The 23,143-nt window shown below is 45.1% G+C and overlaps 1 protein-coding gene across 1 annotated transcript in view; it reads right to left on the bottom strand.

The window, feature by feature from the left end:
* The window catches only part of EFTUD2 (elongation factor Tu GTP binding domain containing 2), a 36,316-nt gene that overhangs the window by 6,519 nt on the left and 6,654 nt on the right, over nt 1-23,143 (bottom strand). The window contains exons 3-16 of the mRNA XM_043466565.1: nt 18,534-18,699; nt 17,803-17,881; nt 16,403-16,478; nt 15,856-15,921; nt 15,035-15,070; nt 13,463-13,553; nt 12,328-12,410; nt 10,737-10,903; nt 8,832-8,956; nt 5,308-5,371; nt 4,837-4,927; nt 3,344-3,479; nt 2,066-2,193; nt 1,112-1,305 (exon numbers count right to left, since the gene is read on the bottom strand). Of these exons, the coding sequence (XP_043322500.1) occupies nt 1,112-1,305; nt 2,066-2,193; nt 3,344-3,479; nt 4,837-4,927; nt 5,308-5,371; nt 8,832-8,956; nt 10,737-10,903; nt 12,328-12,410; nt 13,463-13,553; nt 15,035-15,070; nt 15,856-15,921; nt 16,403-16,478; nt 17,803-17,881; nt 18,534-18,699 (1,502 nt within the window). The remainder of the gene's footprint in view (nt 1-1,111; nt 1,306-2,065; nt 2,194-3,343; nt 3,480-4,836; nt 4,928-5,307; nt 5,372-8,831; nt 8,957-10,736; nt 10,904-12,327; nt 12,411-13,462; nt 13,554-15,034; nt 15,071-15,855; nt 15,922-16,402; nt 16,479-17,802; nt 17,882-18,533; nt 18,700-23,143) is intronic.

The raw sequence follows: 23,143 nt of genomic DNA, 5'->3' as shown, positions 1-23,143 counted from the left end.
AAAGCGTCCAGTAAGTGGCAATGAAACTTGGGAGCAGGGTGTTCATTCCAGAAAACTTAACTGAGCACCAGCTCCGTGCCAGAAACTGAGCCAGGAGCAGAGTCAGCAAAAAAAAACAAAAAAGCTAGATACATTCTACCAGGGGAGGAATGTGATTAAACAACCATATAGCCACACATATGTATAGTTACAAACTGAAGGTGCCATGAAAAAAAAAAAGGGCAAGGTACTTCATGAGCGTAACACAGGCAAATCTAATTCAAGCTGGATGTGTGTAGTAAGCAAAGCACTGCCTCAGGGGTGGAATGTAAGGAGAAGCCAAAAGCACCAAAGAGCATACTGCAACTCCCCTACTGTTCAGGCGCTGTGTCTGACTCTGAGACTCCATGAACTGCAGGACTGCTGTCCTTCACTGTCTCCTGGAGCTTGCTCAAACTCATGTCCATTGAGTCAGTGATGCCACCCAGCCATCTCATCCTCTGTCGCCCCCTAACTCTTTAATTTTCTAGAGAATGGGGTACATCTGGAGGGGGTGGGGGAAGGGGCTGTTGGCAAGACGCAACAGCCACCCTAGGAATAGGCCAGGCTCGGTTCTGCTTTCTAGCTATAATGCTAAGCTGATGAACTGATGAGCAGACCCCAGGTCCAAGTGAAGTTTAATTCTGCAGATTGGGATGCTCCAAGGGATTCAGCAAAGTTGTCTCTCTTGGTCAAAGAATAGCCAGTGGAAGCTGGGAAATAATGTCTCTTGGGGAAGAGACATGCAGGTTACAATTTAAGGAACACACAAGAGGAAGAGAGGCTTGAGATGAGTAAACACAGAAATCCTGCTACAGGAGTTCATTCAAAGCATCCCAAAGGCAAAGGCAGGTCTCCTGGCATCAGTCTTGGCATCAATCCGAACAGTAGCTGCCCTGTGACCCCAGCAACCTCGGACAGTAAGAGCTAGAAGTCAACACGTCTGCTGAGGGAGGGTCACCTTACCCCCATCACAGGCAGCCAGCAGCTTCTGTGTGTCCAAGGAGGACCACCCCTCCACCCCTTCCAGCTTGCCGGGGCAGTCCCAGTGCAGAGGCCCAGGCATGCGTCTAGGGGCTCTGGATGGCAGTACCTGGCCACGGAGATCCAAAGGCGGCCCACGGTGCATATCTGGGAGTCTTCCTCATCCTCCAGGGTGTAGTTCTCCCCCAGTACCTTCACAGGCTGCCCAGCATGGATGGTGCCACTTAGCACTCGGCCAAAGGCATGAAACTGAACTCCATCATCTGTGCTGTACATCTTGGTCGTGTGGCACATGAGGGGACCCTGGAGATGGGGACAGAGGGTCGCCTCAAGTACACACACGCTGGATAAGTTCCACCGTCTCCCCCTCCCTTGTCAGCAATGACCTGAGCTCCATGGGGAAGCAGCCCAGACCGAGAAGATAATGTGGTGATCTCCTGAAAAAATTACAACCAAGGCCTAGCCCTAGCTGAATTAAGACATGTCATAGGCATAGCAAAGAAAAACCTCTTCCTTCTTCCTGCGGGGGATGAGGGCACTGGGGAAGAGAAGCAGGTTTAGGATGGCAAACTAACACTGTCAACTTGCAAGACTACAACACTAACTGGTCCCAGATTTCTTCAAAGAAGAAACTCATAATTCTCAACTGGCTGTAATGTTTATGCCAAGAAATTAGACAATGCCTGAGGAATGACTGGGAAAGATTGTTTTAAAAGCCAGGACCAGTGAGATTAGTTACCATTTGCTCAATCTTTCCTATCTGTCATGCACCATGCTAAACACAATCACAACCCTTTCTTAAATCTTACTTACTTCTCATAACTTCCACATACAAATTATTACCACTGTATACACCAAAACCCTCAGACTCAGAAAACCTTAACAACGTTCCCAAGATCACATCACCAGGAGTGGTAACATTGGGCTCTGAATTCAGGTCAGTCTGACTATGCCTAGGGGGAGGGCCATGCAAGGATGGAGAAGGGATTACTCCTGAAACTGAAAAAAGAGTTCCCACAAAGGAGGGATGGAAATCAGAGAACAGGGGGGCCATGTTCCTTACGTCGGGGTCACAGTCACTCATGGCCTCGCCAAGGTCGGAGTCCACACCACCGGTGTAGGTGTGCTCGATCTTGGGCTTGGCGCCCACCTTTGGAGAGGGGATATGCTGCACACACATGTCCACAAAGCCTGCAGAGGGAGAAGAGATGGCCATTAGTATGAACTCTCACAGGGAAAGGGAGTGGGGAGTTCTGATCCACTCATGATGGTCAGAAAACTAACAGTGAGAGACTGACTTTCAGCTCTAAAAGCTACGGTTCTGAATCTGGGCAGACACAATACCCTGTTTCCTGGGCACACGCTGCTAAAGGATTTGGAGTCACATGGATGCCAGGGAAGAGCAAGAAGCAGGTCTAAGTGGCTCCTTGAAACTGAACTGACAAAAACTTGGAAATATCCCTATCAGTCCATGACCTTCAGTGAATAGGCACTTGCTGAACTCTTACACAAATAAGTACCTCATCTCTTCTTTACAGATGTACTTAGAACAATCTCCAAATTGACTCTTCCCTCCGGGAAACACTGCATGTGTTTCTGTTCAAATAGCTATTTTCTTTTCCTAACAGCCAATAAGCCATACAAGCGAGAACCTCCATTAGCACCTTGGGGTGATAGCACATCTGCTTTTAGTTGGGATCTCCTTTGTCAGATGGATGGCCAGCCCAGAATGAACCATCAAAATTATACACTTCGAGGGATTCAGATACCTAATTCCCAACAGACTTAGAACCAAGCGATTGCTAAGAGAGCCCTGCGCCATCACCTTTTTTGCCTCCGTGATTTTACAGATGAGAAATCAGTCCCAGAAGGATTGAGTGGCTGACCCGGGATGACCCCATGGGACAGAGCCAGAGGAAGATCAGGACTCAGGTCATCTCCCAGCCAGTCTAGGCCTTGTTCTCCTACAGCACCTGCCTCCTGCATAACTGAAACACCATAAAGAGGAGCTCTGGGGAAAGAGAGATCTGCGTCTATAACTCATCTCCCAAGTCCTAGTTGGGGGGTTTCCCCACCATTTCATGACACCTACGAGTCTACCTTCTCGACTGCCCTCTGGCAAAAATACCACAACTTCAGAATCTGCTTCTCCATTCCCTTTTGCATGCTCCTCCTGGAAGGGAAATTTAATTGCTTTTGTTTTCCCAAGATAGAATTCCTGGTACCATCCACTAAGTAAAGCAGCTCAGGAAAAAAACCCAGGTGACGGGTATCTTGACTGTGGGTTAAAGAGTTCCCATGATACACGTGGAGGAGATGGTGATGACGACGAGCTCCTTACCTGTGAATTCGCCAAAGAATTTTTTGCAGACCAGCCTGAGCAGGGGGCGGATGTTCAGCTTCAGCTCCTCCTTGGTCAGGTGGATGCCAAGCTCATCCAGGGTCCTCGGGAGGCTGGTGTCCACGTCACCCACCACCTGTGATGGCATCAGACAACACGTCAGCTTGGGTGACCCAGAGGACAAGGGAGGGCAAAAGGGCAATAGGAAGGGTCACTGCACTGCGTTCTCTTCTACACGGAGAGCTCTGGGCAAGGATACCGATTGGGTTTCAGGGAAATCTTGGTACAAGCTTGGTTAAATGCCCACACCAGCCAATAAACCTGGCTCTCTCAGACAGACCGGTGTGTGTGCTGCCCTCTGGTGTCTGAAAAGCATCATCTCATCTCACTCGGGGAATCCATACCCTTCCTTCCCTATTTAGAGACTTCTTAGATTTAGAGGATCACTGCAATGGAAGGAACCAAAAAAGGTCACCTAGCAGTCTATCGGCTGTCAGGATGGGGCCAAGCTAAATCACCTCCAGCAGACTCAAGGTCTCTGTGCAGACAGGCGCTATAAATTTCTTTTATTAATCCATTCTGGTCTGACACAAGATACGAAGTATTTTCCAGCACTAATAAATTTAATCGTGTTATTTTGTCTTGTTGCTATGTTTTCACTATTTTGTCAGTTGGAATGGCCCCACACATTTTGTGTATATGTGTGTGTTCATTGTGCACAGTGCTTATTAAACACCTGCATAAACACATAACACAGTTGTAAAGTGTAATTGTCTTGGGAGAAAAGGTCTGCATGAAAAATTCCTCTCCAACGTTATTGCCCTTTTAGTTCTGCCTTTCAGAGAGCACAAATTTATACAAATGCCAACATTATATTCTTTTCTTTGGAGCATCCCATGCGTTTAACTACATCCTAACCACCATCTGATGCATGCTTTTCAATCTGACAAACATCACATACATACATGCCCAAAATAGTCATTAAAATCAAGCTCATACAATGATTCATCTAACGGCTATAAAATACTTCATTTTATGGGATGTACCATAATTCTTTCATCAGATTCTCACCGATGAACCCTTATTGCCAGCTTTTTCCCCCCTTTTCCTGATGTTATAATGCTATAACGTATATATACATCTTAATACATATGTATTTTTTATGTATGTATAAAAATAAGAACTGGAGGACTTTGAGAAACAATTATATCTGTAAGGCAAAGCCCTGTAACTGAAACTATTATTTCTCAAGTATCACATTCTTTGGAATAGTCAAAATTTTTGTAAATTTCTCTAAGCTGTCTTTTCTATCTTCCTCCTTTACTCTGATCTCAACCGCACTTAAAAGGACTGGAGTGTTCCAGATCCAGAAGATTGACTGACCGTCCTCACGCTGAGTAATATAAACTAAGCAGGCTCAGGGCCAGGGAGAATCAGCTTTTCCACCTGTGCTTAGAAGGGCAGACCTGAGCCAGGGAACCCGACACACTCACCTGGGCGAGGATCTTGTAGAGGGGCTCCAGGATAAACTCCACAAAACTCCTCTGGGAGCTGCTGGTTGGGGCCTTTTTGGTGAACTTCCGCCTAAAGAGATCAAGAGTTACGGGAGATCTAGGAGGGAGAAGGCAGTGTCACCAACCCCAAGGGTGTACTTCCTAAGTTCTGAATCTGAGCAAAGTCAAGCTGAAAGGAAAGAATGAGTGTGGTCATCAAACCTCCAAACAGGGACACCTTGAGAGGGCATGGGTCACGACCCTCCCACACGCCTGGGCTGAGCTGTGGGGACCTCAAGGGAAATGCCTCAAACCCTGCTGCAGCACTCGGAGCCTTAGAGGAGGCAAGAAGGTAGCTCATGTTTAATTAAGAAGCAGGTTTTCCTGGCAGGAACTCGTTCTCTGTCTGTTTTCACTTACTGGGAGGATGGATCACGCCTCCAGAGAGTCCACTTCCCACACTCTACTTACGTCTTAGGGTTGAAGTAGATGTCACCCCAGAGTCTTTTAGCAAACTCCTGGTAGTTAATGTCACCTGTAAGAAAAACCATAGGAGGAATTCTAGCACCTTCCTCTCCCAGGTCCAGACATCCGCTTCTATCCAGGCAGGCAGGTAAAGATACTGAAGCACAAGGGACAGGACTGGCCCGAAGCTGACAAGGTGATGCTGGAGCCAAAATGAGCACCCAGGTAGCTCCATCTCCAGGCAGCTTATGACTGAGCTATGGACAAAGGTACAGTTTATATTCTTTCCTTTAATGGAACAGGCTCAACTGCCTAAATTCTGTCCTCTGTCTGCACCTAAACCTGTCCCTTCCGCAGTGATGCTGAGAGTTCCTTCATTCCTTCCTGATCCACGGAAGCTCTACGCCACTGCAGGTACGGGCAACCTTCCAGCAGCAGCAGTATGTCAAGGCTCCAACTAGCCCCCCACACTCTGGAGAGAAGACACCAAGGCCACCTTTGTGTCATCTTTTTATTTTCACTTAATTTTTAGCTTGACTGCAACTGCTAATCCTCACCAGACTGAACCAAGCCATTGTGGCTTTTATGTTTTTTTTTTTTTTTAAAGAAAAACTGTTTATCTCACAAGACCTCAAAAAATTAACAGGAAATATATGGTTTATCCCTCTATATCCCTACCTAACCGAATCTTTATGTGTGTTTAGTCACTCAGTCGTAACCGATTCTGCAACCCCATGGACTATAGCCCTGCCAGGCTCCTCATGGGAATTCTCCAGGCAAGAATACCAGAGTGGGTTGCCATGCCCTCCTCCAGGGGATCTTCCCAACCCAGGGATGGAAGCCAGGTCTCCTGAATTGCAGGCAGATTCTTTACTGTTTGAGCCAGCATGAAGCCCAGGAAGAGAAGCAAGAGTAAGAATAAGAATGCAACTGTGGCTTTTAAAACTCAAGATCTTCTAAGTCCAGGGCTCGATGACCACACTTTCCTTTCTTTTCCATGTTATTAGTTACTGAAACTCTCCCTCTCCTGTGAACCACTGCGTCTTTTACACGCCTCTACTCCTACACTTAACACACGCTATACTATAATCACTGGACTGAGATGTGTAGGCAAAGAACCAGGCCCAGTGTGTGACAGAAGTTAAACAAACACTGACACAAAGAATGAGTGAACATCTCTCTAATCCACCCACACCCCCCCACCCTCAATCTCACAGTCAACATCAAGCCAATGTTCCCAACCCTCTATCTGATACTGGTGAAAATGTGTAAAGAAACGTCCCTTCCCACATCCTTTCCTCTCTGGCCAAAGATAGGCCAGCCCTGCACACACCACTCCACCCCAATCTTTATTAGCTCCTAATTCCCTACAGGATAAAGTCTAAACTCCTTAACTCCGCATTCCAAACTCCCTCCATGTGCTCCCAACCCAAGCTGCCAGGCCTGCTTGAATGCCTCTCCTTGATGAAGAATCCATTGTTCCCAAACAGCTGCTCCTGCATCCTCCCCTCCTCTTCCAACCCAGGGAGTCTGGAACCCCTGGTTCCCTACTCTCTACCATCCAAGCCCCCTCTCCTTTAGCCTTCTCAGACCCCTGGGCCTTTGGAGTTGAATTCCTTCAGCCCCAGCTGCCTACGGCAGCCACCAGCATTCTGCCCGCACCACCTTACTGTCGTTCATCACTGTGGAGTTCTGTTTACCCACTGGAGGAAGTTCCCTGAGGTCAGAGATCATTCACCATGCCTTGTAATCCTGGTAGGAGGACATGGTTTCAATTCTGGCAGGATGGTGTGACAGAAAAAGCATAAGGTGCATTCTAGTTCCAAGCCCACCAATAAGTTCTGTGTCCCTGGGCATAGCTTTCCCACATGGAAAATGATGGGGAAGGACTCAATGATCTGACTCCTTCCAGGGCTGACATTCTACAAGCCCATACATGGTGTCTCAGAATGATCTTGGGGCCCAGAGCTGGTGTCTGCATAAACACTGGGTTCAAAGGATGAGTAATAAATCTCGCCTGAGGCTCAGGGCCATTTTCAGTCAGAAACTGAATCATCAATGTAATATAATTACATAAACAGTCTTGGATTTTGCTTCATATGCTGATTCAAAGATCATTCAGAAACATAAACTGGAACCCTGCTCAGATGATCTTCATTTACTGTCCATCTAACAATTTTTTTAGGAAGAGCCATCTGGAAACAACCAAAATATATGTCTAATGATGAGAAAGTAGACATCCATACAGCAGACCAATGGGCAGTCATATAAAATTTTTTTTTTTCTGGACGTGCCGTGCAGCATGTGGGATCTTGGTTCTCCAACTAGAGATCAAACCCACATCCCCTGCACTGGGAGCATGGAGTATTAACCACTGGACTGCCAAGGAAGTCCCAAAATAGTATTTATGGGTAAGATTTAACAGACAAATTCTTATGATCTAATACTAAGTAAATATTTATCTTATGCAATTATATTATATGAAATAAGATCTCACGGATGTAAAACACTGAACGAAACTGGATCTAAATGCTTGCAGTAGTTATGGTAATGAGGTTATGGGTGAATTTTGTTTCTTTGACTAGACTTTACTGTATTTTTCACTTTCCAAATAAGGATGCAGTAAATATATACACGTTAAAAAAAAAAGACCAAGTTTCAGCTGGCCTCTTACTTTCACCAGAGCAAACATTTCTACATTGTGTGAGGCAGGACCACTGGCCTGTGCGCACAGAAACACTGGCGCCCCAGGAGGCCCAGAGGTGGGGCACGTGGGACCGTCTTGGGGGTTGGGAAGTTGGCCCCAGGGCTCGGGAGCTCCAGTTCCAGGGACCTACATATAAAGTCATTCTGCTGGGTGTCCCAGGGGCTGTGAATCCAACCCGAGTTCTCAAGTAGGCCTGCGAAACATCCATGTGCCTGGTGGTGCTGGTGGCTCAGAGCTAAGTCATGTCTGACTCCTGCGACCCCGAGGACTGTAGCCCGCCTAGCTTCTTTGTCCTTGGGATTTCCCAGGCAAGAATGCTGGAGTGGGTTGCCATTTCCTTCTCCAGGGGAATCTTCCCGACCTAGGGACTGAACTCGGGTCTCCTGCATCGCCGGCATATTCTTTACTGACTCAGTCACCAAAGAAGCCCCTTATGTGCCTGGATACGGTTGGAAAGACAGCCTGAAGCACCACTGGTGAGAGAGATTCCATCTTTGAAGAAGAGGCCTGCATGGCTTTGGGAGCATGGATAATTTCTTTTTGACAAAACCTGTCTCACTTGAGGAGATTCTTGTTCCTGGTATGAGCCCCCTCTTCACCCATTTCTTCCCAGGCACCTTTATCCTTCTACTGTTTGGAGACCACTGAGCCTGAGAAGAGAGTCTCGGGGCCAAAAAGAGCCCCAAATGTGACTTGGTAACAGTTGATACAGTGCTCTCCCTGGCAGGGACTCTGGCGTGCGGCCCATTTCTGAACTGCTCAGCAGGAAACGCACACGGGACTCTGGGGAGGCTGGGGAGACAGACTGCCAGCCAGCGCTTACCGAAGGTGTCAGCGTAGATCTTGGCAAAGGAGCCCAGCGTGAAGCAGATGCTGTACTGGGAGCTGGAGAAGCAGACATTGCCCAGGAGCGGGGAAAGGATCAGGTTCTCGTCCGTGGAGTACATGCTGAAAGAGAGATGACCCTGAGTGTGGGGCTGGGCTGGGCTGCAGCGCGGGCACGAGGCAAAGGGTGAAGGGCAGGACTCGGTATCACAGCCTCTCTCCAGCGGCCGCCTCAGAAGGGGTTTGCATAACACACACAGCTTCGCCAACAGCCGGCTCCAAGAAAGTGACATGATGGAGCTGTTCCCTAACTCCGGGTAACAAGATGATTTTCCAGAACTGGAAACACACTGCACGATCCTGGAGAAGTTAACTGCGCCAGACAAAGGGAAACTTGGAGGACAAACACCTCAGAACACAGGAAATGAAGCTACTTTGATAAGATAGGAGTACATTTGAGAAATCTCAATTTCACAAATACAAACAGAAATACCAGTATAAGTAAATGAATGAATAAATGAATGAAAAAAAAAAAAGCAACTCTACTCCCCACTCTCATATGGTCTTGTCTGGCTTTGCTTTACAAACTCCCGTTAAAACATTTAGTCTTAAAAGTCATGCAGAAGCCACAGTACCCCAAGTTCACTAGCATTTATAAGAAAACCAACAGCACATAGGAATCAACCCTAGCCTTCCTGACACACTGCTTTATGGAATTTCTTAATCTAGAAATACAAGTACTGGCTTCTACACAGCACTCCCCTACCACACTCCCAAGTTATGCTCCCCGGAGGCAAGTGTTTTCAACTTCTTTAAAAGCTGCTTCTGGAGCATTTACCTCCATATTTCTAAACAATGTATTTATGGTGATATTTCATAATTTATGAATATTTCATAATTTATGGTGATATTTCATATTGTTTGGCACTTGAGATGTGACTTCTTGACTTCCTATTCTAGTAGATCACGATTTAGTCCTACACAACCCCTGCCCTGTCTTCAGACAAGTGGATCATTTCATCTTTCGGACGCTGGCTATAACACTGGGCTCCAGTCATTCTCAGCCTCTCCAGTGTCAGGGAGAAGATGTCCCTGTTGAGAACCAGCACTGCAAACTGGGGGTGTTCCTAAAGGTGAACTTGTCCCAGGGCACGAGGGGTCTGTCCTGGATCCTCAGGTGGAGAGGAGTTTTCTCAGCTGGACAGGCTCCTCCCAAGCAAGGGGCCTCAAGAAGTTATCCTGTACATCTTTCCGCTACAGGTTAAACTGTCCTGAAATATTTAACCTATTCTTCAAAGCCACCATGATACTGTATTCCAAGGTCTCCCAACCACCATTCATACTTATTAACCTAAACCCCAAATACATCTTGTTGAAAAGCAGCTTCAGTAAGAAACAAAAGCCAACAGTTCCTTCTCTTACTGAGTCTGTGCTAATGAGATAATAGCAGCTGACATTATTCGCCCATAAGCTATTATCACTGAGCACTGTGCTAAGTATGTTAGGTCGGCTATCTACTTAATTTCTTGTAACATCTCATTAGGCAAATACTACTATTCTCTTTTTATAGAAGCAGAAACTGAGGCTCTGAGAGGTTAAGGAATCTGCCCAACTTTACATGGTTGGCTGGTGAAGATGAGACTGACTCCAGAGCTCAGGGAACTGACCGCAGTAATAAACCGAGGATGTGCGGCGAGCTGCCGATCTGGTTAAGGAGCAGCGTTAATGAGGTAAAGGCTGGGGCGTCAGTCCCTGCAGAGTCACAGAGTGTTCCTCCAGCTGTGTCCATCAAGCTCATCAATGCATGCCAAGAGCTCAGAGTTGCCCCCAGAGGTGTTCAAGGTTAAGATTTATAAAAACCAGAGTGCCGGGGACAGGAGGTTTACTCCGGGGACTCCTCTACCTTATTAATCCGTTGACCTCATCAACAATGTGACGCAGCTTATAGTACGCATCCGTGGGTGGCAGCTTCAGCTCCAGGATCAGCCGGTCAATCTTATTGATGCATACGGTGACCGCCAGCCTCTCCTGCACCGCGTGCTTGATCAGCCGCTCTGTGTTCAGCATTACCTGAGACACAGAAGGTGGGGATGAGTGCAAAGAGGACAGAACAGGCCAGCGCAGAGTCAAAGAAAGTTCTATTCTAAAATATGAAGACTGTGGAAGAGAGGAAACAGATGATGAGGGGGAAGCAGAGGGTATCTTGTTCAACAACTGAGTCAGAAATTTTAAGGGTGACCTTGTAGGGTTGAGAAGTGAATAAATACACTGATGACTTTGGGAGGCAAGTTTCTCAGTGCCAGAGAAGGAACCGAGAAAGGCTGAAGAAGCTGTGGGGCTGAAATAGAATTGTGGGTGTTAGGGAAATTCCCTGATGGTTCAGAGGTTGGGACTTGGTGCTTCACTTAGTCGGCCCAGGTTCAATCCCTGGTCAGGGAATTAAGAACTAAGATCCTACAAGCCTCAAGGCTCAAATGAAACAAACAAACAAAAAAGAATTGTGGGTATGAAGATAAACTGATTTTTTCCTTTTTTACTACATTAATGTTTTTTAATATGTATGTATAGAAACAGTTATGTATGGGTGTATATTATCTGTGTTCAGTGAGAAGTTTTAGAAGTAATGTACCCCAATAGCCATGAACATACTCTGAAAGGCAACTGAAAAAATCAATAGCCTATATTCTCCAAAAATGCCAATGTCATAGAAGACCAAGAAAGATAAAAGAACCATTCCAATTAAAGACACATGAAAATGAAATCTTATGCATCATCCCGGATTAGGAAAAAAAAATTCTATAAAGGACATTTATTGGGACTAAGGTCTAAAGGAAAATTTCTGTACAACAATTATGTCAATGTTAAGTTCCCCGATTTTGGTAAGCCTATTATGGTTACTTAAGTGATGTCCTTGTTCTTAGGAAATATATTCTGAAATATTTCCTTTTCATATGGTACAAGGGAAAAACACATACACATGTGAGTGCATATGTACATGTACAGAGAGAGAATTACAAATAAGGGTGAGTTCTCTGTGTTACTGCAACTTTTCAGCAAGTTTGAAATTATTCCAAAATGAAGTCAATTTTAAAAAAGGGCAACTCTGGCTCCCTCTGCTGGCTATCTCACTGATGACAACATGAATGAGGTTAAGTCAAATGACCGAATCTTTCTATTTAGAAATATAAAAGACACCCTGGATTTCTTAACTTCAAACTCTCTTTACCTTAGACAAGCTCATTAACATTTCAAACTCTCCTCCCTCTCTTTTATTTACCTTTGCCATTTTGGGGATCATTTTGAGTCTCACTGGGTAGGGAATGAGGGACTCCTGAGAACCAATTTTGACTTTCATCTGCTGCCCTCATTTTTACAGCAAACGTTAACTTTAATCCCACAGCCTCTCACGTTCTCTAGCTCCCAGCTCACTCAGAGCTCTGGGCACCATGCGGGGCAAATATAACAGGGAGGAGGGGTCTAAGAGGCAGACTCACGCCCTCAGCAGCATCGATGAAAAGGACCACTCCATCTGAGATGCGCAAGCCAGCCGTGACCTCATCAGAAAAATTCACGTGTCCTGGAAAGCAAATACCAAGTAAGTCACAATTTGTGTGGTGGCAGGATGAGGCACAATTAACTTGTACATGGTTGGGGGCGGGGTGTGGCTACAAAGCACACGAACCCATGAATATTCTCTTTCTCTTCTCCCCACAGAGTATAAAATTCCACATCAGAGTCACTAAAAGCTTGGATTAAGCTTTAATCCAGGAGACCCTCAAACACGAAGGAAGCGTTTCACCAAGGAGGGCATAAGGCATTCACACTCATAGACTAAACCAGTCTCAGCAGTGAGTTGAGTTCTTTGAGACAGAAGACAACTTGGAGGTAGGAAAAAGGGCAGAGGAGGGCCTGAAGCACGGGAGCTGGCTGCTGGTAAGGTGGCTGGTGGGTGCGGGCTGGGAGTCAGGGGCTGAGAGGTATGAGGGCAGTGGGCATCTGATGGGGCAAAGAAGGCCGATCTGTCAAGACCCAAATTTTCCTATTTAAAAAAGGGAAAGCCTTGGACTTCCCTGGTGGTCCAGTGGTTAAGACTCTACCTTCCAATGCAGAGAGTGTGGGTTCAATCCCTGGTAGGGGAATTAAGGTCCCACATGCTGTGGACAAAAATTTAAAAAAAAAAAAAAAAAAAAAGGGAAACCCTGAGCTGGGCCTTTCCAAAGAGAAAGTCAGCCACAGGGCAATGTATGATAACCTGTTCCCATGGTAACCTGCAAGTCCCCCAGCCACTGGTGTGTGCTCCCCCAGTCTCTTTCAAAAGACTGAGACTGCCTGAGCCCAGGACCATGTGTGACTCAGCTTTGCTGCCCCAATGAATACATGACTATAAGATTCCCCCAAATTTAAATCTTGTAGAGCAGAGTCAAGAGAGGAACAAAACAGAAGGTCTGGAGTACAGTGCTTGCTAATTAACTCATTAGATGCAAAAGAGACAGTTAAAAAAAGAAAATTATCTCAATGAAGGTGAGGAAATATAAAAACAAAGATGTAACACTCTGTTCTGGAAAGTGTGGGACCACGAGAAACAAACTGGACAAGGTTCTGAAGGTAAAAGGACAAGGGATGTCCTACCTGGAGTGTCCATGATGTTGAAGAGGTAGGATTTTCCCTTGGTATCTGGCAAGACCACTGTCACGGGAGTACTTTTGATGCCAACACCCCTCTGAAAGGCAGAGAAAGAGGGCAAGAGTGATCAAGGCTTCTTCCTATGCAAGAGGGGTTCATGGTGCTCCTGGGTCTTTCCAGGTGCTAGTAAATTATACTGATGTCTCTCCTTGTAATGGGTGTGATTTTTAACTAGGCCTCTAACCAGAAGGACCTTGAAGATGAACTACCTGGGTGTTAAACAGCATTAGGGGCGGGGGATGGGGAGGAGTTGGTTCAAGTACAAAAAGCTAAAAATAAATGAACAAGCTAGCAAAGCAGTAAATAAGTGTTAGTCGCTCCGTTGTGTCTGACTCTGCAACCCCATAGACTGTAGCCCGCCAGGCTCCTCTGACCATGGGCTTCTCCAAGTAAGAATACTGGAGTGAGCAGCCATTCCCTTCTCCAGGGGATCTTCCTGACCCAGGGTCTCCTGCATTGTAGGCAGATTCTTTATTGTCCAAGCCACCAGGGAAGTCCAGCAAAGCAGTATTAAACTTTCGTAGAGAATCCAGAGTCCTAAAATCTTACCCTCCTCATACAGTGTGAGCAGAAATAATTAAGCACCATCCATATAAGTGAAAAGAAATCATCTGGGGTATTTTAGGTTTTTAAATATATATATATATATGAGAAAAGGAAATGGCAACCCACTCCAGTATTCTTGCCTGGAAAATCCCATGGACAGAAGAGCCTGGTGGGCTACAGTCTGTAGGGTCGCAAAGAGTTGGACACAACTGAGTGACTAAACCAAACCATATATATATAAGATATATATAATAAAAGCTGTAACAGAAACTATTAAAACAACTTCAGTCACAAAAATATATAAATATATTCATATATATAAAAACAACAGCTAATATCTGTTGAGTGCTTAACATATGCCAGGACTGTTTAAAGTTCCTTTGGCTAATCATACTTATACTCTTGTGCTTTCCATGTGGTCATTTAACAGAGATAGAAATAAAGGAGACAGGGAAACAGAAGGGGTTGGAGGGGAGGGACAAAGATCCAGATGGAAAGAAAGCCCAACCAGGTGGCATGGCAAAGACAAAGATGTAGACTCACTCCTTTAATCAGACAGAAAAGCACAAAGACAGACGAACTCATTCACTAAGAGAAGCTACTCCCAGAGAGATCAACATACGGATGGAGTCATCTTACAGCAGACTTTAAGGATGATGTCATTCGAAACATCCTGTTTAGCTTCTGCAAAACTTACAGCATAAATGTTCTCAACATCTCCTGGCACTTGCTAAATATATCCAGCCAAGGATACGAAGGTCCCCCTTGTACCCGACAGTTTGCCTACCCAACTCTCTTTCAAGTTATAGATCTTGGGATGACTAGGAGAAGCAGGGAGATTAAGAGGTGAGGGGTGGGAGTGAGAGAGGGGGCAGTGGTATGGACCAAACCATTATCATAAAGGCTCCTCTACATTCCCTACAAAACTACTACTGCTGTGAACAACAATCAGATTTCCAAAGGCACACTTACCTCTTGTTCTGTAAAGAGGATGTCAGTGTAGCACAGCTAAAAATAAAAATAATAAAGAACTGTGGTAATCACCTGAATTCAGACTCCTGTCCCACACAAACCATCAATCACTTTCCCTCACCACCTCCCCGCTCGAGGGTCTCTCCCTCAGGAGAAGAGATGGAAGATAACATGGTGTCCCTACAGACATTTCAGACAATGAGACTGGCGCCCTGCCAGATAGAAAATGCTCCTGGATGTGTTTTCTTGGGGAGTGGGGGAAGTCATTAAAGACCAGGTACGGCTGGAGAGCTAAATTATATCAAATGCACTGAATTCTTCGCAGTGGTACAAAGAGATATAGCTGCCCTTCATGGAGCCCCAGCACATCAAAACAGTCAGTCTGGCGGAGACTGAACATTTATTGCACTGAGACTTGCAGCCACACTTGGCCTCATTCACAGGCATTTAAATTTATCATGAAAGCAACAAGGTCCAATTGTATTATATTTATAGAGTAGGCTATTAATACTATGACAGGAAAGAATAGGCTATAAAAGTCAGGATATATCAGAACAGAGGAGCGATCCCAAGTGAAGAACAGATCACCCCAAAATACTGCAGGTTAACATTCTCTATGTTCCTGAGAAAGCTGAAATCATTTTCTTAAGGGCTAGTCATAGAAATCACAATTATAAGGCAGCACATTATAGGGCACACAATCCTAGGGCATCATATTTATAATGAGAGTGGCAAGGTGGAAGGAAGGGGAAGGAGAGAAACACCCATCCCTGTATATTCTGAATGGTTCATCCTAAACCCTGAACAGGATTTCTACTTACATCTTGGTCATAGCGCTTTCTGATTTCCGGGTGAGTCTGCTCTATTAAACAATCTACAAAGCATGTCTGAAAGGGAAGAGAAAGTTATGTTCTGCCACCCACCAAGGAAAATCTATTCTACCCTCCCCCTAGTACACTGTATAACTTAGGAATAAAGAGAGGAAGAGGAGAGCAGGGAGGATTATGGCACAGAAAAGAATCAACAATGAAGCCACAGGATTATTTTCAAATGAAAGATGAAATCTTTCTTAGACAAGTATCCCCCAGGAAATAAAAACTTATAAAATCAAAATCAAAGTAAAGCTCAATTTCTCCTCTTCTATCCAGATGTAGACATAAGGCTCAGGCATGCCAGTGGCTTAGTTTTCCATCTGCTGCTCAGAAAAAGCTGGAATTTCACAGCTCAGTTTCACAACAGGCACAGAGGACCCCAGAGTCAGGAGGTCCAGCCTTCAGGCCTCAGATCCCAACATGTGACTCCAAGGGCTGAAAAAAATGAGCAGAAACGAAGAGCAACCCTGTTCCAAGTAGCCAAAAGCCCGCTTACCTTGCCATGGTGCAGATGGCCACAGAGAGTCACATTTCTGATGAGCTCCGAGTTATCCATCAGATCTGCCAAGAAGCTGAAAGGACAAAGGAAAAGAGAAAAGGGGGCTTTGGCAAGTTTTCAAACGGGTGAGTGGCACAAAGGTGTGTTAGGTATTTTTGGCCAGGGGCAACTTTCAGACCAACTGCAAAATAAAAATGAAAGCTGTCAGTCTAGACCGGCAGCAGGTAGTCCACACACAGCAAAAAAGACCCAGCACAGCCAGAAATAAAATAAATGAAAAAAAAAAGAAAAGTATGAACAATGGCAGGTGAGCTGACTGTTTCAGAAGGGACCTCACTCCTTCAGACAAGATGTCAACATGCTTGTTTGTTTGTTTATAAAGTTTCATAATCTAATAATGGGTCACAGGCGTCTCAATACGACGGCCTTATAAGTGCATTTCATCAATGAAAATATTAAAAAAAAATATTTTCAAAGTTTGCAGTATGAATAGTCTAAATTATTCTACACACATATACCTACTTGTGCCTCCTTTTCAAAATAAAGAGTTGTTATGTTCCCAAAACACTTAGCAACCTTACCAAATCAAAATAGGCTCTGGTGGCCCTAACAAGGATAATTACAATACCCAGTCTGTCTCAGAGGCAGGCTTCCAATACCAAACTAAAGGTTTGGAAGAACAGAAAACAGCTGAGATCTGTAGGAGAGCCACGAAGAAAGTTAAGATTGAGCCTAAATATCTCAGCAACCATATAAGATGATGGAAAATTTTGGCAAATTGTAGGAAGTGATTTTTGCTTTCACAATAATTCACTGGTGCATCATCACAGATGGACCTAGAGATTACCATACTAAGTGAAGTAAGCCAGACAGAATCTACAAAACAGAAATAGGCTCACAGATATAGAAAACAAACTTACAGTTACCAAACAGGAAGAGGGTGATAAATTAGAGGAGTCTGGGATGAACATATAAACACTAGTCTATATAAGGACCTACTGTACGGCACAGGGAACTATATACTCAGTATTTTGTGATAACAAACAAGGGAAAAGAATCTGAATCACTTGAGCTATACACTGGAAGCTAACACAACACTGTACCTCAATTTCTAAACAATAAACTAATGAGTAAATAAGGAACAGTGCAAGGATGTGCCCTTTTACCTACCAAATAAAGCTGGAAGCTGTCAGACTAGATCTGGCAGCAGGCAGCCACAGAGCTGACCTGGCCACCGAGAGAAGTCAGTAAAGTGACTCGGGCACAAATGGATGCCACTGCTCTCAACGCCTCTGGCCCCCAACTCACTGGCTACTTCAACCACAAGCTACCTCCAACCTCCGTGAGAAAATGAACCCACGATGTTCGTGCAGAGGCTGCAAGACCTTGTAACTTACTCCATTTCATACACCGTAACAGGTAATGTCTGCTCCATTAGAGTGAATTTCTTGGTTTTCACTGGCTTAATAATGGGTTCTAGGAGGAAAGAAAAAAAAAAAAAAGGGAGTGATGTACAGGTAGGCATAAAGCATAAAAATAAATGGCCCTATTCCATGAGACTCAGCTTTTGGAATGGATGATACAGGACACCAAATTTATATTATTCTCGAGGACCACTCAGGTTGCAAAAGTTCTGGGAATGCTGTTTGGCACCAGACAGTGAAGGATCCTGAGCTGTGGACTGAGGTGTCTGGACTTCATTTTGTGGGAGGAGGGGAGAGGGACTGGATACAGGACAGGATGAGGTGGATGCAGCTCAGAACTCCCCCTGAATTTATAAAATGCAACTACTTTCCAGAAGATCAATGGAAATTATTAAGGAAGTGGAATATAACCATTAAGAGGACTGGTTAAAGGAACTGGCATTATTTGGATGGGAAAAGAAAAACATAACAGACTGGAGGGGGAACCTAAACAGATATTAGATAAATAAGTAACTCATATTTGTTTAGTAACGAGCTGTTTTATTGAATATCAAAGCAGGGTTAACTGAATTTCAATCCAGAAATAGGACCTGAAAGAAAAATTAGTCAGTTCATTCACTGAACTTTTTCAGACTGCTTCTGGCTATCAAATGAAGTTTTCCAATTTTGATTTCACCTCTCACAGCCCAGCGCCTCCGCCTCACCTGTGAGAGGCTGGGTGTCTTCCTCCTGAACGATGGTCTCCACTTCAGGACCGTACACCTCCTCGGCTGTAGGGTAGTACTTCTTGTCCTCATGCAGCACCACCTCCATCCCAGGGTGGTCTTCGTCGTGATCGCCAACATCATCATCGTCCTCGTCCTCATCGACCTGAAAGCACAAGCGGGAAGGAGTTTGGAAGAGGCATGCCCTCTTGGTAGTGACTGACTACCATACCTGAGTTAAAAGCAATAACATCACATGCCTGACAGCTTCTTGAGTTCCGCACTAAGGAGTCAGTAAGGCAGGTTCTACTCTTGCGTGATCCTCCACAATGAGAAGACTGTAAGTCATGGGCATAGACTCTCCTGATTCAAATGAACCCTTTCTTGGGACATGTGCGGAGGGGCCAGCTGTGGACTCTGGGCAAATGCAGCCACAGGACTTGAAAGCAGAGCGTTCTTAACCCTTAACCCTGAAGACAGGAAATTAGTGGCAGATAGTCTGTGCAGAGTTATCAGACCCCTTGATCTGAGTGAGAAACTTTCCTTCATTGGGACCTCAGAGGTCTGACAGCCATTGTGCTACCAAGTAATGAAAACAAAACCCCAGGGGAATAAATTCTACAAGCACCAAAGGGACACAAAAAGGTGGCTCAGTGCCTAGGAAGTCACACAAAGAAAAACAATCTGGATCCCACTGAGGACACTACATTGACTGATCATGTCTTCTTAGGCTTCTCTGACTTTGCTTGCTTTTGATGGCCTCCAGTTTTGAGTAAGGCATTATATAGAAAGTTTCTCAATATATCTGATTGAGTTTTTCTCATAAGTAGGATCGGGGGATCTTAAAACCTTAAGGGATTTTGAAAGGATGACCACAGAGGACAGCACCATTTTCACCCCACATCAAGGATATATATTCTCAACATGACTTATTACTGTTGATGTTAACCTTGATCATTGAGCCGTCTTGTTTGCAGGCTTTTGCACTGTAAAGTTACCCTCTTTCCCCAATATTGTGCTCTTTGGAATGAAGTCACTGTGTGCAGCCTACACTTCAGAAAAGTGGAATTGCGTTTTTAAGTTTTTGTTGGCGTACAGCTGAATGCAGGGTTGTGCTGGCTTCTGCCGTGCGGCAAGGTGGGTCAGCTACACCCACGCACAAATCCACTCTTTCTCAGATTCCATCCCCATCCGGGTCATTGCAGAGTACTGGGTGAAGTTCCTTGGGCTACACAGTGGGTTCTTATTGGGTATCTATTTTATATAGAGTAGTGCACAGTTGTGGTATTCTTAGGGGTTGAATGTTTACATCAGTTAACTGAAATCCTATGGAAAGAAACTGGTCTCTTCATTTATTAATTCCTACCATTATGAGCTCATGAATATTCATTTTATACTTTGGGAAAGAATCCAGTAATACTTAAATTCTGTTCAAACTGTTGCATCTTTGGTCACTGGGAGCTCTTAACAATTGGCTCCTGTGTCCCTTCAATATGCCTCCATTGTTGTGTGGTTGTTGTTTTTAAACACGTCTCACTTTACAGCACCAGAAGATGCTCCAGGTTCATCTTATATTTTTCCTGTCCAGAGTTAGCCATTTATCTAAGGGGTCACAGTTCCTTCACTGGAAAGTGGTATTACGGAACCAAGACCTGGGCACTAGACATGTGCTAGATTGTTCTTGTTTAGTTCCTAAGTCTGACTCTTTGTGACCCCATGGACTGAAGCCCTCCAGACCCCTCCTTCCATGGGATTCTCCGGGCAAGAAGACTGGAGAGGGCTGCCATTTCCTTCTCCAGGGTATCTTCCCGACCCAGGGATTGAACTCGAGTCTCCTGCATTGGCAGGCAGATTCTTTACTACTGAGCCACCAGGGAATTGCTTAGAGGCCCTGTCAGCTGATATAACAAAGAAATAAATCTATGTATCCTAACAAAGAAAAAAAAACAAAACTAACCCTTTCTTAAGGGCCACTGGTCACAAGTGGATGCAGCTGGAAGGCACTTTTCTGGACCCTGCCCCACGCCTCACATCAGGAATCCTACAGGACGGAAGCCCTGTAAGAACTAGTCAACTCTGTGCTCAATTCACAGCCTGGCACGCAGCCAACTCCATCAAATGAAGGGAGTCTTTCTACATATTCCTGCCCCCGCTGAATACTTCCAATAATAATAGCACTTACTCACAAGACAGCACAGTTTCCTGTTGGAAGACAGGATGGTGAGAGTTCAGTAAATAACGGGAGAACAGTATGAGCTGAGATCACACAGCACGTGATCATGTCGGATCCTCTGGATCATTCTAAGTGATCTGACTTTATGTTAGTGCTTCTCAACAAACGCAATCTTGGCAACATCTGAAGGCATTTCTGGTTGTCAGGACTGGGTGTGTGTGTGGGGGGACCTAGTAGGCATGAGCCAGGAATGGTGATCAATATCCTATAAAACAAAGGACAGCTCTTGCAATGAAGAGTTACCTGGCCACAGATGTCAATGGTAGCAAGGCTGAGAGGTCCGGTTCTAGCAGAAGTTCTGAGCAGAAGAGTGATACAGTCAGGCTTTTGTTTTAGAAGAATCACTCTGGTTCTCATGCTGAGAATATACTGGAAGGAGGGAGATTAGACAGAAGGCTACTGCAGTGAAGTAGGAGAGAGACGGCACTTAACAGTGACTTACATCAGAGGAGCAGCTGGGAAGGTGGTCAGGAGAAGCTGGATTCTGCATATATTTTTAAAGATAGAGTCAAAAATATTTTCTAGTGAATTCAAAGTGGAGTGAAAAAAAAGAGGCAAGGTTTTTGATCTGGGGAATGTACTGTCTTTACTGAGATGAGGAAGACAGTAAGAGTAATTGGAGGTAGGCGACAGGGTGGGGAAGTTCTGTGTTTAGGTCTTAGATATGCTAAGTTTGAGATGCTATATTAGATATCAAATAGAGATGCCAAATAGGAAGCTGGACATACCACCTGAGGTTCAAGAGCAAAGTCCAGGTTGGAGATAACAGTTGAGAGTCCTCAGTTAATAGAAGGTATTTGATATACTGGATAAGATGAGCAGGGGAGTGAGTGCAGACAGAGAACAGGTATCAGTAATGGAGCTTTGGGACCTGTTGACAGTTAAGAGGTCAGGGAGATGAGGAGAAACCAGCAGCAAAGACTGAGAAGGACCAGACAGAAGAGAGAAGGGAAGTCCAGAGGTTCCTTGGAAGTCCAGGGAAGAGCGTTTTAAAGAGGGCGTCATCAGCTGGGTCAGATGCTGCAGGCAGGTCAGGTAGGGTAAGGATGGCGTCTGACGCAGAGGTCACTGATAACCTTGACGACAGCCTTCTCTGTGGAATGGGAAAGGCAAAGAACAGAAGTAGGTTTGAGGGAAAAAAAAGGGAGAAAAAGATTTGGAGACAGCAAGTAACAACTCTTCGGAGATGAGCCGAATTGGGAAATAGGAGGTAATGGAAGGGAGCTCTGGGGTCAAGAAAGGACTACGATGAAATAATGAAACCCTTTGGTTCCTGCAAACTCCACTCCTTTCTAGAACAGCCTTCCTTCTTCCCTGTCTCCATTATTAAAATCCTATGTATCTCTTCACTGTTGTGCTGTGCTTAGTCGCTTAGTCATGTACAACTCTTTGCAACCCCGTGGACTGTAGCCCACCAGGCTCCTCTGTTCATGGGGATTTTCCAGGCAAGAATATTGGATTGGGTTGTCATGCCCTCCTCCAGGGGATCTTCCCAACCCAGGGATCGAACCCAGGTCTTCCACACCACAGGCAATTCTTTACCATCTGAACCACCAGAGAAGCCCAATACTGGAGTGGGTAGCCTATCCCTTCTTCAGGGGATCTTCCCAGCCCAGGAATTGAACTGGGGTCTCGTGCATTGCAGGTGGATTCTTTACCAGCTGAGCTACCAGGGAAGCTCTTCACTGTTACACACCTCCATTAAAAGTGTTTTAAAAAAAATCTACGCACCTATGTGGACTAGGAGGCTAAAGGACTCTCACCCTGCTAGAAAGAATACGGAAGAGTACAGCCACGCTGAAGAGTAGCCTGACAGTATAAACACATTAAGTATATATACAATCCTATCATCGGCAACTCTGCTTCGGGGAACATAATACAACCCAGAGAAATGGTCACATGGAGCACAATGGGATGTACCTGAGAATATTCACTGCAGTGTTATCTGTGACGAGGGAAGGCTGCTGGCAGGTATCCTGGGTGATATACACCAGGGAGAACGGAGCAGCAATCAGATGCCACAAGCTAGACAGACACACACCAACAGAGACGGATCCTAAAAATACATCACTCACCATGAGACTGAGCGGCAAAAGCAAGAAACAGAATGATGTAGACAACATGATACCATTTAAATATATTAAAAACACATGTGCACAGGGCGTTCCCTGGTGGTCCAGTGGCAAAGACTCTGTGCTCATAGTGCAAGAGGCCTGGGTTCGAGCCCTGTTCAGGGAACTAGATTCCAGATGTCACAGCTCAAAGATCTCTTGTGCTACAACTAAGAGCGCAGCCAGAGAGACAAAGATTGAAAGAAAAATTCATGCGCACCATGCAACTATACACACTTTGTAACTTCTACAGGTAAAAAAAGCAT

The sequence above is a fragment of the Cervus canadensis genome, chromosome 1 (genome assembly GCF_019320065.1).
Source record: "Cervus canadensis isolate Bull #8, Minnesota chromosome 1, ASM1932006v1, whole genome shotgun sequence".
Lineage (NCBI taxonomy): Eukaryota > Metazoa > Chordata > Mammalia > Artiodactyla > Cervidae > Cervus > Cervus canadensis.
Note: the sequence above shows the minus strand (reverse complement) of the source record. Positions and strands in the feature narration are given on the sequence as shown.